Source organism: Halichoerus grypus, chromosome 7, assembly GCF_964656455.1.
Source record: "Halichoerus grypus chromosome 7, mHalGry1.hap1.1, whole genome shotgun sequence".
Taxonomy (NCBI): Eukaryota; Metazoa; Chordata; class Mammalia; order Carnivora; family Phocidae; genus Halichoerus; species Halichoerus grypus.
Window position 1 is genome coordinate 26,428,782 of NC_135718.1, and position 16,228 is coordinate 26,445,009.

Below are 16,228 nucleotides of genomic sequence, written 5' to 3' on the forward strand. Positions count from 1 at the left end.
CCTCTCCCACTGCCCCCTGCTTGTGTTCCCTCTTTCTCTGTCAAATAAATAAATAAAATCTTAAAAAAAAAAAAAAAGATTACGAAATGTTCCATTTTGGGTCCACTCTGTCATTTTTTCAGGCAGGTAATATGTTAAAACCTAAGAACAATGAGCAACCCTGAGACGCCTGGGTGGCTCAGTCATTAAGCGTCTGCCTTCAGCTCAGGTCATGATCCCGGGATCCTGGGATCGAGCCCCACATCGGGCTCCCTTCTCCGCAGGAAGCCTGCTTCTTCCTCTCCCACTCCCCCTGCTTGTGTTCCCTCTCTTGCTGTCTCTCTCTGTCAAATAAATAAATAAAATCTTAAAAAAGAAAAAAAAACAATGAGCAACCTTGGCAGACACCATTTCAACATCTGCCCTGGAAAATACTATTACCTTCTTGCTCCAGGAGAGAGCTATGTTCCTAGTACCACTGACAGAACTGGCTCCTCAGCACATCCTGATTTTATTAGTTTGAAGCAGCAGATAATCTGGATTCCTGACTCAAAGATAAAGGAAAATTAAGCAGAAGACTCAACTCTGGCAGCTCTTAGATGGTCAAGAAACCCCAAGTCCTGGACTGCACCACTCACCACAGATATGGTCTCTTGAGATATGTCAGGGATATGTCAGGATAGAGAAAACAAGTATGGGATATGGATTAGACGGCAAGAAGGAAATGTAGCTCTGTCAGGATAGCAGCACCGGGGCGCCTGCGAGGCTCAGTCATTAAGCGTCTGCCTTCGGCTCAGGTCATGATCCCAGGGTCCTGGGATCGAGCCCCACATCAGGCTCCCCCCTCAGCAGGAAGCCTGCTTCTCCCTCTCACACTCCCCCTGCTTGTGTTCCCTCTCTCACTGTCTCTCTCTCTGTGAAATAAATAAATAAAATCTTAAAAAAAAAAAAAAGGATAGCAGCACCATCTCAGCTCCTCAGGGTCTGCAGAGTGCCCAAAAGGCCTACAAGGCTACTCCAGTCTGATCTCAGCCATTTTGGGTGTTTCCAACCACATACAACACAATACTGTGTATAAATTGTTTGTCAAATGTTTCCAAGTATACTAACATATTTAATCCTCTTCACATCTCTTAAAAGATAGTACAGGTGACCCTTTAACAACCCATGGGTTTGGGCCACCAACCCCCCCTTGCAGCTGAAAATCCATGTATAACTTTTGACTCCTCAAAAACTTAACTAATAGCCTGTTAACCAGGAACCTTACTGATAACATAAGCAGTTAATTAATGCATATTTTATATGTCATATGTATTATATATTGTATTCTTATAATAAAGTAACTAGAGAAAAGAAAATGTTATTAAGAAAGTCATAAGGGGGGAGGCAGCTGGTGAAGTCAGTAGAGCATGCAACTCTTGCTCTTAAGGTTGTGAGTTCAAGCCCAACACTGGGTGTAGAGATTACTTGAAAATAAAATCTTAAAAAAAAAAGTTATAAGGAAGAGCAAATATATTTACAGTACTGTACTGTATGTACTGAAAAAATCCACATATAAGTGGATCTACATGGTTCAAATCTGTATTATTCAAGGATCAACTGCACGCTGAACTTTGGCCACCAAAAAGAGTTGTAAATACCTACTCACTACATTTTCTTTCTAATTGGGATAGGTAGGCATATTTATCTGTAAAGTCAACAAAAAAAAAATCTGTGAAGTAGCCAACTTCCTAAAGCAGCCAAGTCACTTACAGTACAGGCCATAAAATAAGAACATGCCACTTAGTTGCAGCTTTAACCCTGCTAACTGGCTAATAACCGCTTCCTCTATACTTGATCTTTGGCTAACATTTCCGATGTTTTTCAACTGAGCGAAATTGCTCCTTTAAAAAAAACATGTAGAGAACGCTTAGATAACTTCAGCCCATGTTTAGGAAAGTAAAAAGGAGTTTTTCTCCAGATATTCTCCTACATTTCTCATGAAAGGAAAAAATGTGTTATTGCTTACTTAACTTGCAGAAACCTAAAAACTATTTCAATTGTTCCACTCCAGGAATATAAATTGCAAAAGTCCTTTTTGGTTGACAGAGGAACATAGCTCTGAGGCTTTCCCCTTCCATCTCTCTCCCCTTGAAAAACCCAAGGGTATTGAGATTTGCCTACTCCTTTGACACATACATATACATAATGGGAGGCACTTCCTGCATACATTCTCTTCTAATTTCATAAACAGAAGCAATGCAGACCAGGGCACTAAACCAGGCCTGAATTCTAGTTTTGACTCCACCTCTTAGGATCAATGTGACCTCAACTAAATCATTTAAAATGTCTCTGGGCTTCAACTTCATTCATAAAAAGGGGACAACGTCTGTTACGCCTCCTTCACAGGATTGTGTAAAAGTTCAATAAGGTAATAAACATGAAAGAGGCTTTGAAAATTCTAAACATATGAATATTACATAGTTATTATGATTAGGAAAACAGGGAGTAAAAAAAGGGACAAATGATTTTGGGAATACATGATGACTGAAAGATCTATATTACACACAAACAAGGCCCTAAAAGTGACAACGACTTTCTATAAGAGAAGGATTTTGTTGCAAGTACTAAAAACTTGACTTGTAAAAAATAATAATAAAAACTTCACTTGTGCCACCAACTTCCTACTTCATGGCATGCATGAGACAGAGAAAGAAAGTAGTTAAAACAAGACCAAAAATAACTTCATTATAACTCAAACAATAAAGGGAGCTTTAATTGTATGAACATTGATTCCCCACTAAAGTGGAACATTGTACCAGGAACTCAAGGAAAAGGATCAACAATGCAGTAAACCAGGGGCAAACTATACCCATGAGCCAAACCTGGCTTGTACCGGTTTCTGAAAAAATTTTTATTTACCACTCATTCATGTAAGTATTATCTATGTCTGCTTTTGAGCTACAATGGCAGAATTGAGCAGTTGCACAGTTGCTAGGGCCTGCAAAGGCTAAAATATTTACTATATAGTCCCTTACAGGAAAAGTTTTGTCTATCCCTACAATAAATCAAACACATGCTTTTTTATCAGTATAAATAATCCTACTTAGATGTGGGGACTTACCTGTTATATTGTTTAAAACCTCCTTTAGATGACTGAAACTATGCAGCAAAGGATCCCGTTCTTCATCCTATAGTACATAGGTTTAAAAAAAAAGAGTCAGTATCAGACAAAGAGGAAAAAGGAAATAACAGATAGATCAAAGGCACTTTGAATCCAAGGATTAAGTTTCCCTTCTGAGGAAAATAAAGTTAGCCATGGTTCAGTTTTCCAGTTCCCTAATCTCCTATTTCATAAAGATACTCTGGGCTTAACTAAAATAGTAAACCCTGAAATACTAAATCTATACTATAACCACAGCACTCAAGCTACCATAGATTGCCAGGGCCTTTATATGTGCTATGGTCTGAATGTGCATGTCCCTTCAAAACTTGTATGTAAAAATCCTTATGTCCATGTGATGGTATAAGAGGTAGAGCCTTTAAAAGGTGGGTGATTAGGGCCTTCAGAAAGTGGTGAGGGCTCTGCCCTCATGAATGGAACTAATACCCTTATAAAAGAGGCCCAAGAGAGCTCCCTTGCTCCTTCCATCATGTGAGGAAAAGTCTGAGACCCAGAAGAGGGCTCTCACCTGACCATGCTGGCATCCTGATCTTGGACTTCCAGTCTCCAGAACTGTGAGAAATAAATTTCTCTTGTTTATAAGCCACCTAATCTGTGGTACTTTATTATAGCATCCCAAAAGACTAAAATAATGTATTATTCTATCTCTTCTCCTTCTTTATACTCATTATATAATCATACATACTCATTTCAAGACATTGCTGATTCTACTCTCACTTCTAAACCATTTTTATTTTTTTAAGATTTTATTTTTGGAGCACCTGTCAGGCTCAGTTGGTAGGGCATGTGACTCTTGATCTCAGGGTTGTAGGTTCAAGCCATGTACTGGGTGTAGAGATTACTTAAAAATAAAATCTTGGGGCGCCTGGGTGGCTCAGTTGTTAGTGTTTGCCTTCGGCTCGGGTCATGATCCCAGGATCCTGGGATCAAGCCCCACATCGGGCTCCCTGCTCAGCAGGAAACCTGCTTCTCCCTCTCCCCCTCCCCCAGCTTGTGTTCCCTCTCTCGCTGTGTGTCTCTCTCTGTCAAATAAAAAATCTTTTAAAAAAATAAAAATAAAAATAAATAAAATCCTAAAAAAAAAAGTCTTGGGGTGCCTGGGTGGCTCAGTCAGTTGAGCGTCTGCCTTTGGCTCAGGTCATGATCTCAGGGTCCTAGGATTGAGCCCCACATCGGGCTCCCTGCTCAGCAAGGAGTCTGCTTCTCCCTCTGCCCCTGACTCGTGCTTGCTCTTTCTCTCAAATTAAATAAATAAAATCTTTAAAAAAAAAAGTCTGGGGCGGCTGTCTGGCTCAGTCAGTAGAGCATGGGACACTTAATCTCACAGTTGTAAATTTAAGCCCCACACTGGGCCTGGAGCCTACTAAAATAATAATAATAAAATAAGATTTTAAGTAATCTCTACACCCAGCATGGGGCTCAAACTTCCAACCTCGAATGAGGCAGCCAGGCACCCCTAAACAATCAATTTTTATAAATGAACATGAGAAATTTCCAAACACATGTACATATATTCACTGAGTTGGAAATGTCTAAACTTGTTTTTACAATTGTGCCAAATATTGTTTTATACAACTGTGCAAAAAATATCCTTGAACATACATATGCAACAAAGAAAGACAGCTTTACAACAAGTAAATTTCTTACTCATCTGATTGGCAAGATATGGTCTGCTCTATATACTCCCAAGGAGTACCACCAACAAGCCACACTGCATGAATCAATTTGATAGCTAATTATAGTCCTAGGGAATCTAAAGGTAAGGCATATTTAAGAGGTCCCTAGTGCTACCTTCAGTTGTCCACAAAAATAGCTAGAAGAATAGTATCATCTTTTGGGTCCCAGAGAAAAAAAAGGCAGCCCATGAATTTGACACTAGTTGGAATAAAACAGAAGGGTCCTTGATAGGGCTGCCTGGGTGGCTCAGTCGGCTAAGCGACCAACTCCTAGTTTCAGCTCAGGTCATGATCTTAGGGTCATGATCTCAGGGTCGTGAGATTAAGCCCTACATCAGGCTCCCCACTTAATGGAGAGTCTGCTTCCCCTCTCTCTCTTTCTCTGCCCCTCCTCCCACTCGTGGACTCTCTCTCTCTCAAATAAATAAATAAATCTTTAAAAAATAAAAGGGTCCTTGATACCAAGAACAATTCTGAGTTCCTACTACTCTCATTATTACAGAGAAATTGATTACTGTTTTAACCATGCATCAGATCCCTTACAACTCAGTGACCAAGCTATCTGCCCATTCCCTACTTACCAGTGGAGTATGAGTGCTCCATCGGGCATTTCGTTTGATTGCCCCAACCACAATGTTAATCTCCCCTTGAATGATGTAAATATTTTTATCCACCATCCTGGTAAACCTACCAAAACAGTTAAAAGTTAGTTAATATTTAGTTACTCAGAGCATACCCATGTTTAAATCAGTACCTGATAAGGTCAGAATTATGATTTAACTTCTCAGTACCATGATTTCCCCCCAGTAATACCAGGATGGGATGAAGTCCATCTTATGTTATGAATCCAGCTACCCGGCTCTCCTAGAGTTCTCCAGAATTTCAAGATACAACTCAGAAAGTATCAATCCAGAAAATTTCTCAAAAGCACCTCAACAATCTCTAGCAAGCGTGTCAAATTCTTCAAAGTCAATTGTCCCCAAAATCTCTCCTGTGAGGATTTTAGGTTCGCAGATACATCTATGTCACTAGTTTGTTAAAGATATATTTCAGATCTTCCCTTTGTTGTTCTTTATTCCCTCAATAAAGTAACAGTGAAAGCTTAAGTTAAAAGAAAAGAATGAAGGCTGTTAGAAAAATAGCCTTGGTTTGGAACCACAATTACAATGTCAACTTATAGACTACATCCATTCTACCAAGTCAGCTCCAGAAAACTGGACAGTGGCAGTGATACCACCTTTAAAAAGTTCTGAAAGGTCAAGTTCACTTGCTTAGAGCAGGAACTCTCTAATAAGATAGATTGAAAAGTAGACTCATTTTAAAGCTCCTTCTGTATGAATCTCTGAAGTGAAGCTAAAATACTACGTTAGTACTTTAAGTGTTCCCAACTGAATTATCACAGGATTTTCTTTGCTGCCTAGAACAGCACTTAGAAAAGATATTTAATTCTCTTCCCAGGTGAAAATATAAAAAAACAGAGTATCTTCTTGGCATAGAGAAAACCCTAGGTACTTTTCACTTTCCATTATTTAGAAACCCTCCTCACAAGGACAAAATTTTAAAAAGCAGAAAGGGAAAGGGTGACAGAGGCATATAGTTAGACAAACATTTAGATCAGGCTCCAGGAAAGTTAAAACAGTAAGGTTATCAGGGTAAGGGAAGAAAGAATTCCACAAATATTACTTATTAAGCACCTACTATGCAAACAGCATCTTTCAAAGTTCTAAGGATACAAAGCAAATAAGACATGGATAGAGCTCTCAGATATATGGAATTTAAAAAAAAAGGAACTGTAGTATATAACTCTATGTTACCATTTATGTAAAAACCAACCAACCCACCCACCCTACATAAAATACTAGATTTGTTTTTGAAAATATGCAATATTTAACATATAGTACAATATAAAAAGCAATAGAACAGCCAGGATCCAGATTAAGAATAATACAACTGAAGTCTCTGTGTATTCTCCCTAATCATATCCTCCTCTCTTTCATCCATACGTCTCACTATTCTAAATCTGATGTTTATTAAACTTTTATGTTGCTTCATACTTTTACTTCATTGATAAATATTTTTATTTTTATTTTTTTAAAGATTTTATTTATTTATTTGACAGAGAGAGACACAGCGAGAGAGGGAACACAAGCAGGGGGAGTGGGAGAGGGAGAAGCAGGTTTACGGCTGAGCAGGGAGCCTGATGCGGGGCTCGATCCCAGGACCCTGGGATCATGACCTGAGCCGAAGGCAGACGCTTAACGACTGAGCCACCCAGGCGCCCCGATAAATATTTTTAAATAACGGTATTATTCTGCATATTTTTTTACTTTATGTAACCAATATAATATTGCATGTATTTTTCTGCAATTTGACCTTTTCCCTTGAAACATTATGTTTGTGAGTCATCCATGTTGCTAAGTGTATTTAATGTATTTTGTCCAGGTAACTTATACCTATGTAAACAGAGAATAAAAGGTCTGGGCAGGGGCGCCTGGGTGGCTCAGTTGGTTGGGTGTCTGACTCTTGATTTTGGCTCAGGTCATGGTCTCTGGGTAAGATAGGCCCACGTCCAGCTCCACACTCAGTGGGGAGTCTGCTTGAGATTCTTTCCCTATCCCCCACCACCACAAACACCCCGCCCCCGCTCATCGCACCCACACTCTCTCTCTCCCAAATAAATAAATCTTTAAAAAAAAATGGGGGCACCTGGGTGGCTCAGTCATTAAGCGTCTGCCTTCAGCTCAGGTCATGATCCCAGGGTCCTGGGATCGAGCCCCACATTGGGCTCCCCGCTCAGCCGTAAGCCTGCTTCTCCCTCTCCCACTCCCCCTGCTTGTGTTCCCTCTCTCGCTGTCTCTCTCTGTCAACTAAATAAAATCTTAAAAAAAAAAAAGTCTGGGCAGATGTACCCCAAACTCGACAACCATAGTTATCTCTCGAGATGATATTGTGAAATCAGGGTGTAATCAGAGGACACCTTAGCCTTACCTATAATCTTTTAATTTTTTACAAGGAAACTATATTACTATACCATCAATATAATTTAAAATCAATAATGATGAAAGAGATGAAATATAATTTCTGCCCATGAGGCATTTACAGAGTTTAATGGGATCTAAAAGAAAATGAGCCAGAGATATACAGAAAAAAATACATCCTTCCAGTAGGACCATTTGCATATTTTGCATAAGACAGGGCCCCCAGAAAGCAGGAAGTATGAGGGGTGCCTGGGTGGCTCAGTCGTTTCGCGTCTGCCTTCGGCTCAGGTCATGATCTCAGGGTCCTGGGATCGAGCCCCACATCGGGCTCCCTGCTCAGCGGGAAGCCTGCTTCTCCCTCTCCCACTCCCCCTGCTTGTGTTCCTGCTCTCGCTATCTCTCTCTCTGTCAAATAAATAAAATCTTAAAAAAAAAAAAAAAAAAGAAAGAAAGCAGGAAGTATGAAAACCATTATAATAAAGGGAAAAAGGACAGGAACAAATTTTGTCCAGGACCATAATACCGCCTTCAAATCCACAAGAGAATCCAACATAACAAAACATTGATTTTAATGACAATTTAAAGAAACAACTAGGTTAAAGAAAGAAAGAAAAGAAACAACTAGGTTAGTCCCAGAAGACTTATCTGCTTTCCAAATGCCCTAGGCACGTGTTCTCTCCTGACAAGATTCAACAATGAGAACATAACAACAATAAGGAGGAAGAGAACCAAGAAACAGAAGATGAACAAACTCAAAAATAATTCAAAGTATCAGAAGAGAAAAGATAAAATCTCTAGTATCGTTCCATCCTTAAATTATTTAGGCAAGATGAATATGCTCTATATCTCTGGAAGGATTTTGAAGAAATGGCTAACAGAGGTTGCCTCCAGAGAAGGGAAGTGGGGAACCAGGATGAGAGGAAGACTTACTTTTCTCTGTATATTCTTTTGTACCTCTTGAATTTTGTGTCACACATATATATTACCTATTGCCTATTTTTAAATTAGAATAGCAAAGGGGCGCCAGGGTGGCTCAGTCAGTTGAGCCACCAACTCTTAGTTTCCGCTTGGGTCATGATCTCATGGGTGGTGGGATCCAGCAGAAGTCGGGCTCCCCACTTAGTTCGGGGTCTGCTTGAAGATTCTCTCCCCCTGCCCCTGCCCCCACTCGCACTTGTGCATTCGCTCTCAAATAAATAAATCTTTTTTTTTTAAGATTTTATTTATTTATTTGACAGAGAGAGACACAGCGAGAGAGGGAACACAAGCAGGGGGAGTGGGAGAGGGAGAAGCAGGCTTCCCGCCGAGCAGGGAGCCCGATGTGGGGCTTGATCCCAGGACCCTGGGACCATGACCTGAGCCGAAGGCAGACGCTTAACAACAAGCCACCCAGGCGCCCCTCAAATAAATAAATCTTTTTAAAAAATAATTAAAGGGACACCTGGGTGGCTTAGTCATTAAGTGTCTGCCTTTGGGTCAGGTCATGATCCCAGGGTCCTAGGATCAAGTCCCGCGTCGGGCTCCCTGCTCAGTAGGGAACCTGCTTCTCCCTCTGCCTGCCACTCCCCCTGCTTGTGCTCCCTCTGACAAATAAAAAAAGTATTTAAAATAAATAAATAGGGGCGCCTGGGTGGCTCAGTCGTTAAGCGTCTGCCTTCGGCTCAGGTCATGATCCCAGGGTCCTGGGATCGAGCCCCGCATCGGGCTCCCTGCTCCGCGGGAAGCCTGCTTCTCCCTCTCCCCCTGCTTGTGTTCCCTCTCTCGCTGTGTCTCTGTCATATAAATAAATAAAATCTTTAAAAATAAATAAATAAATAAATAAAATAAATAATAAAATAATTTAAAAATAAAATAATTTTTTTAAAGTACTTAAAAAAATAAATTAGAATAGTGAAGAGTAGTTGTATTATTCCATATGTAATGATTAAGAGCAGCCATCAAAGTTAATTAGCTAACATTTACTTCAGCCAATCAGACATTACCTAACACATGCTAAGCAAAATACTAGGCACAGCATACACGGGGCGCCTGGGTGGCTCAGATGGTTAAGCGTCTGCCTTCGGCTCAGGTCATGATCTCAGGGTCCTGGGATCGAGTCCCGCATCGGGCTCCCTGCTCCTTGGGAGCCTGCTTCTCCCTCTGCCTCTCTGTCTCTCATGAATAAATAAAAATAAAATCTTTAAAAAAAAAAAAAAAAAAAAAAAAGAATTGTCACTACCTACCCACAAGGAATTTATAATTTAGTAGATTAGATAAAATATATACATACACACACAAACCCATATATATCTCCGATGCATGAGTAATACACAGTGTCACAGTAGTAGAACAAAGAAAATTATTTCTGGCAGAGGGCTCTGGAAAGGCAACTGAAAAGACAGGATTTGTTGTTGGTTTTTTTTAGATTTAGTTTTTTATTTGAGAGAGAGCACGAGAGAGTGAGCAGGGGGAGGGGCAGAGGGAGAGGGAGAAAAGCCAACTCCTCACTGAGCATGAAGCCTGACAACACGGGGCTTGATCTCAGGAATCTGAGACCATGACCTGAGCTGAAATCAAGAGCCAGATGCTTAACTGAGCCACCCAGGTGCCACCAGACCAGATTCAAACGGTCAAAAATATAAGGAAAGAATAGTAAGGGTAAAGGCTCATAGGCAGAAAAATTCAGTAGGTATTTGGGGGATCATGATTATTCCAAACTGGCTGGAACATTATTCCTAGGGGAATAATAGGAGGTAAAGCTAGAACAGCAAGTGTGGGGCATATCATGGAGGGCCTTCAATATATAGTTATTATTCAGTATGTATACTGAATACCTACCATTATAAAAAATATTTTGGGAGCGCCTGGGTGGCACAGTCGGTTAAGTGCCAGACTCTTGATTTCACCTGGAGTCATGATCTCAGGGTTGTGAGATCTAGCCCTGTGTCAGGCTCTGCACTCAGCATGGAGTCTACTTGTCCCTCTCCCTCTGCTCTTCACCCTGCTTGCGGTCTCTCTCTATCTCTAAAATAAATAAAATCTTTAAAAAAATATTTTGGAAGGCCTGTAAAGGGGCACTATAAAATAAGAATATTTAATTTCTCGGGCACCTGGGTGGCTCAGTTGGTTAAGTGACTGCCTTCAGCTCAGGTCATGATCCTCGAGTCCCGGAATCGAGTCCCACATCGGGCTCCCTGCTCAGCAGGGAGTCTGCTTCTCCCTCTGACCCTCTTCCCTCTCGTGCTCTCTATCTCTCATTCTCTCTCTCTCAAATAAATAAATGAAATCTTTAAAAAAAAAAAGAATATTTAATTTCTCTTTCAAAGAACTAAGAGAATGAGAGAAAACACCCATATTGAAAATAACACAGCAACAGGTAAACAACAACACTATACTACAAATAGCAAAAAAAAAAAAAAGTGCCAATTATTAACTAGTAAATTAAAGGATCTACCGGCTATTTGGAAGACTTCCCAGAGAAAATAAATTTTGAACTGGGATTCCAACTGAAGTAATCAACCTAACATTTGATCAAAATTTATTAAGCACCAAAAGCTAAGAACTTTCTAAGACAGTGAAGATCTAAGCAAAAAATCACTGTCTTAAGCTTCGTTTCTTAGTAAAAAAGAAACAACTAGAGAATGAAGAGGAATTATTTTCAAGGACCATACAGAGTTCCTTAATCTGCCAAGCCTCTGAGCATTTGTCTCCTCACAGAAGGATTCTCCCAAGGGAACCTGCCCTTCAGCTTCAAATGGGAAGCTCAGATGAAGCACTTGCTACCTGGTAGGCGAAAGCCTAGAACCCCTTGTCACAAAGTCACAGAGGGGGGGCATCTGGGTGGCTCAGTTGGTTAAGCGTCTGCCTTCGGCTCAAGTCATGATCCCAGGGTCCTGGGATCGAGTCCCCCATCGGGCTCCCTGCTCAGCGAGGAGTCTGCTTCTACCTCTCTCTCTACCCCTCCCCCCGCTCATGCTCTTTCTCTAATAAATAAAATCTTCAAAAAAATCAAATTAAAAAAATAAAGCATTCATTTCCAAAACAAAAACAAGGTCACAAAGGCCTGCAGAGACCTCATTTAAGTATGGTAGAAAAGAATTTAAGGTCTATCTTGTATCAGAAATAACATGAGAAGGAACAACCAAATAAGCAGCAACTAACATCCCCAGCCAGATAAGCCACTGGCCCAGAGACTCTAAGCCACATATACCCTTTGAAAGTACTGTCTGTTTAAAGCTGAGTCTATAGCATTTCCCTGGGGCTCTGTGGCATCCCAGTTACTCACCCCAAGAGGATCCAAAGAGAAGGAGTCACTCTATCAACTAGCAACTCCCTCTAGATCTAAACAAAAGCAGGAGAAACGGAAACAATAAATTGGATCCTTACTTCATGGAATTAAAAAAAAAATCTATTTCAAATGAATTAAAGACTTAAATGTGAAAAAGGAAACTTGAAAAGTTTTAGAATATATAAGAATATTTTTATAATCTCAGCATAGAAGAGAAGCACCTAAACAGGAAACAAAAAACACAACTGGTTTAAAAAACTGGTAAATTAAATCATGTTAAAATTAAAGACATTTGTTCAAAAAACACCATGAAAAAGAGAGAAAAGATAGGTCACAAACTGGGAGAAAATATTTGTATATCTTACACATATAACTAATAAAGAAGCAATATCCATAATATAAAATGTTACAGGGGCACCTGGGTGGCTCAGTCATTAAGTGTCTGCCTTTGGCTCGGGTCATGACCCCGGGGTCCTGGGATCAAGTCCCGCATCGGGCTCCCTGCTCGGCGGGAAGCCTGCTTCTCCCTCTCCTACTCCCCCTGCTTGCGTTCCCTCTCTCGCTGCCTCTCTCTGTCAAATAAATAAATAAAATCTTTAAAATAAAATAAAATAAAATAAAAAAATAAAATGCTACAAAACTATAAGAATAGACATATAAACCCTCCCCTAAATTGGCAAGAGACATGAATAGGCATTTCACAGAATAAGGAAATACAAACAGCAAATAAATATATGAAAACATTATTAACTCCATTAATAATCAAGAAAATTGTAAAATAAGTTTATGAGATACCATTTTACAGCACAAAAATTTTAATCTGACAATATTAGAAGATGGTGGGCGCCTGGGTGACTCAGTCGTTAAGCATCTGCCTTCGGCTCAGGTCATGATCCCAGGGTCCTGGGATCGAGTCCCACATCGGGCTCCCTGCTCAGCAGGAAGCCTGCTTCTCCCTCTCCCACTCCCCCTGCTTGTGTTCCTGCTCTCGCTATCTCTCTCTCTGTCAAATAAATAAATAAAATCTTTAAAAATATATATATTAGGGGGCGCCTGGGTGGCTCAGTTGGTTAAGTGACTGCCTTCGGCTCAGGTCATGATCCTGGAGTCCCAGGATCGAGTCCCGCATCGGGCTCCCTGCTCAGCGGGGAGTCTGCTTCTCCCTCTGACCCTCCCCCTCTCATGCTCTCTCTCTATCTCATTCTCTCTCTCAAATAAATAAAATCTTTAAAAAAAAAAATATATATATATATATATTAGGAGTTGGTAAAAATGCAGAGCAAGTGGCTAGTGAGTATGTAAATGGATACAACTCATCTGGATTACAATTTAGCATCATCTTGCAAAATTGAAGAACTTCATATCCTATATCTCAGCAATTACACTGCTAAGACTATACCCCAGAGAAACTCACAAAAAAATTTTAGAATAGTGGCCATGGGGAGGGGGAATGTGACTAACAGAGAAGGATATACAAGCAGCCCTCGTTTTGTTTTTTAAGCTGGGTAGGGGACACTGATGCCCCATATATGCTATACATATTCTCTATGTATGAAATAGACCATCAAAAGTTCCTTCTTTTTAAAATCATGGTCTTTGTTGTCTGCCTTTGCACTTACTGTTCCTTTTCTGTTTTGCATATTTTTTTCTCACTCTTGTCCACCTGGTAAACCCTTACTCATTCCATTCAAAAGTCAATGAGAAAGTCAGAATACCACAGTGGTTACAAGAACAAGCTTCAGAAGCAAAACAGTCCTGACTGTTACCACCTTTATGATCTTAGCCAAGTTTCTTAGCCTTTTTGAGCCCCAGTTTACAATTCTCCATTGCAAAATGAAGATAGTACCTCCTCATCTGTTTGTTGTGAGGCCTACGTAAGACTGTAAAGCACCTAGCATGGTACCAGCACTATTTAAACCCTCCAAAAATTAGTTGTTATTACAATGCCTGCTCTGTGAGATCTTCCCTAGCTAACCCACTCCCCCAGAGAGTATTAGTAGTCCTTTTTGTCATCCCATTACACTGTACATAGCTCTAAAGAACTTATACTCATTTATAATTATTCATTTAGTTTGTCTCTCCCATGAGTCTATAGGTATCTCAGGAAGACACCATGATTTATTCACCTTTTTATCCCCAATGCCTGTAAGATAAATGATAAATACTGAAGGAGCAAATGAACAAATGGATGAAAAAACATCAAAGACTGACTCTTCAATATAGTGCAGCTCACATCCAGCTCTTGTGAGAACAATGACTTCATAGAAGACAAGGACTCTAAGCCAGGCAGGCAAACCTTTCTGCATCCCGTATTTGTTTCTCTATCTGCAAAACTGAAGAACTTCATATTCTTACAAATTCCACACAGGCTACTCTAAAGACAAAAAGAACCCACATTACCCACCAGTCTATTTTCTTATCTATTTTCCTGAAGTCTCCTCATGTGCTATGTGCATGTTCACATATTCTCAGAAATATATAATTCTTGGGTGCCTGGGTGGCTCAGTCAGTTAAGCGTCTGCCTTCAGCTCAGGTTCTGATCTCCGGGTCCTGGGACAGAGCCCCAAGTCAGGCTCCCTGCTCAGTGGGTAGTCTGCTTCTCCCTCTCCCTTTGTCCCCCCGACTCATGTGTGTGTGTGTGTGTGTTTTCTCTCTCTCTAATAAATAAAATCTTAAAAAAAAAAAAAAGTTGTCCTTATCCAATAAGAAATTAGATTCTCCAAAGGCAAAGACTGTTTGTCTGCTTCATGGTGCTTTGGTGTCTAATACAGAGCTGTGCAAACCAAGAAAATGGATGGGCTTTCTGAGAGGGCAGAAGCTAAATAACCCTCAACTGGCCCTTCCAAGGTTTATCTTCACTCTCTCAAATATTCCAGAGAAGCACTAAAGATGCAGCTTGTAAGATTCCCAGAGCTAGGGGCACCTGGGTGGCTCAGTCGTTAAGCGTCTGCCTTCGGCTCAGGTCATGATCCCAGGGTGCTGGGATCGAGTCCCGCATTGGGCTCCCTGCTCCGCGGGAAGCCTGCTTCTCCCTCTCCCACTCTCCCTGCTTGTGTTCCCTCTCTCACTATCTCTCTCTGTCAAATAAATAAATAAAATCTTTAAAAAACAACAACACCAAAAAAAATTCCCAGAGCTAGTCAAGGAATATAACACAGTTCTGTGCTAATAAAGCACAGAGAGTGACCAAGAATTACTGAATTAGTAAATAACTTACTGGCTCAAGAAATTTACCCAGAGGGTGGAGGTAAGTGAAAGTCAAACTAGAAAGAGTTGGTGCCCTGACAGGTCACGACTGGAAAATCCTCCCAAACCCAATAATCAGGCAACCAGTGTACCTCAGCTCCGCCATGACACCTCCTCCCTCTATGGAGATTCTGAGTCTATCCCAAGATGATATGCAAGGTGAGCCACTAAGATATGTCCAAAGATGTCCTTTCTACCAGCCTGGAGATGAAAAATGAAACAATGCTTCTCTCTCTCACTCATCTTTTAACCACTCATAGCACACAAAGTGACAACTAAGGGTGACAGTTCACAGAGTAGGACAAAGATAAAAAGTTAGCCTGTGTGATTATATAAGGAGAACTGCAGTGATTAAGTCTCATAAGGCATGCCTGTCTTGTCTATCAGGGGTCATCATCCACCCATGATGGATAGAATCCAATCCACAGACATATTTGTTCTATCCGGAAAAGGTTTTTCAAGACTTTAACTAGTTGCCAAGAGTTTAAAACACAATGATCTGAATTTCAAGTTTCTCCTGAAAAATAGGAAGACTGGTCATACTGTGCCCACATGCCAGTACACAACAGTCCCTACTACATCCTAATACATTCATACCTGGCTTACTTCCCTCATTTACATTACCTGCCTGATACTCAGGCATTTAAGCTTGTAATCCTTGGTTTATGTGACGGCAACAAATCGTTACTTCCATGATCACTCTCACTATGACTGGGGCTCCAAATCAACAGACTGCTCTATTATGTTTTCATTTAATTAAACAACTGCTGTTGAACATACTGAATATAGAAAAAGAACAATAAAAGCTAAACAGCTGCTAATGATATTTACACAAGCCTTTTCAGCCTGATGGTAAAACAAACCTCCCCTTCTCCCTTCAACTCAACTTCACCATTACCCCAACAGCAGAATCATTCTA

At 40.5% G+C, this 16,228-nt stretch overlaps 1 protein-coding gene across 8 annotated transcripts in view; it reads right to left on the reverse strand.

Annotated features, from left to right (window-relative positions):
* Positions 1-16,228, reverse strand: part of GBF1 (golgi brefeldin A resistant guanine nucleotide exchange factor 1) — a 117,708-nt gene that overhangs the window by 98,850 nt on the left and 2,630 nt on the right. For all 8 annotated transcript variants that reach the window (XM_078077190.1, XM_036086464.2, XM_036086473.2 and 5 more), the window contains exons 2-3: positions 5,400-5,505; positions 3,083-3,149 (exon numbers count right to left, since the gene is read on the reverse strand). In XM_078077190.1, the coding sequence (XP_077933316.1) occupies positions 3,083-3,149; positions 5,400-5,495 (163 nt within the window). In that variant the 5' untranslated portion in view covers positions 5,496-5,505. The remainder of the gene's footprint in view (positions 1-3,082; positions 3,150-5,399; positions 5,506-16,228) is intronic.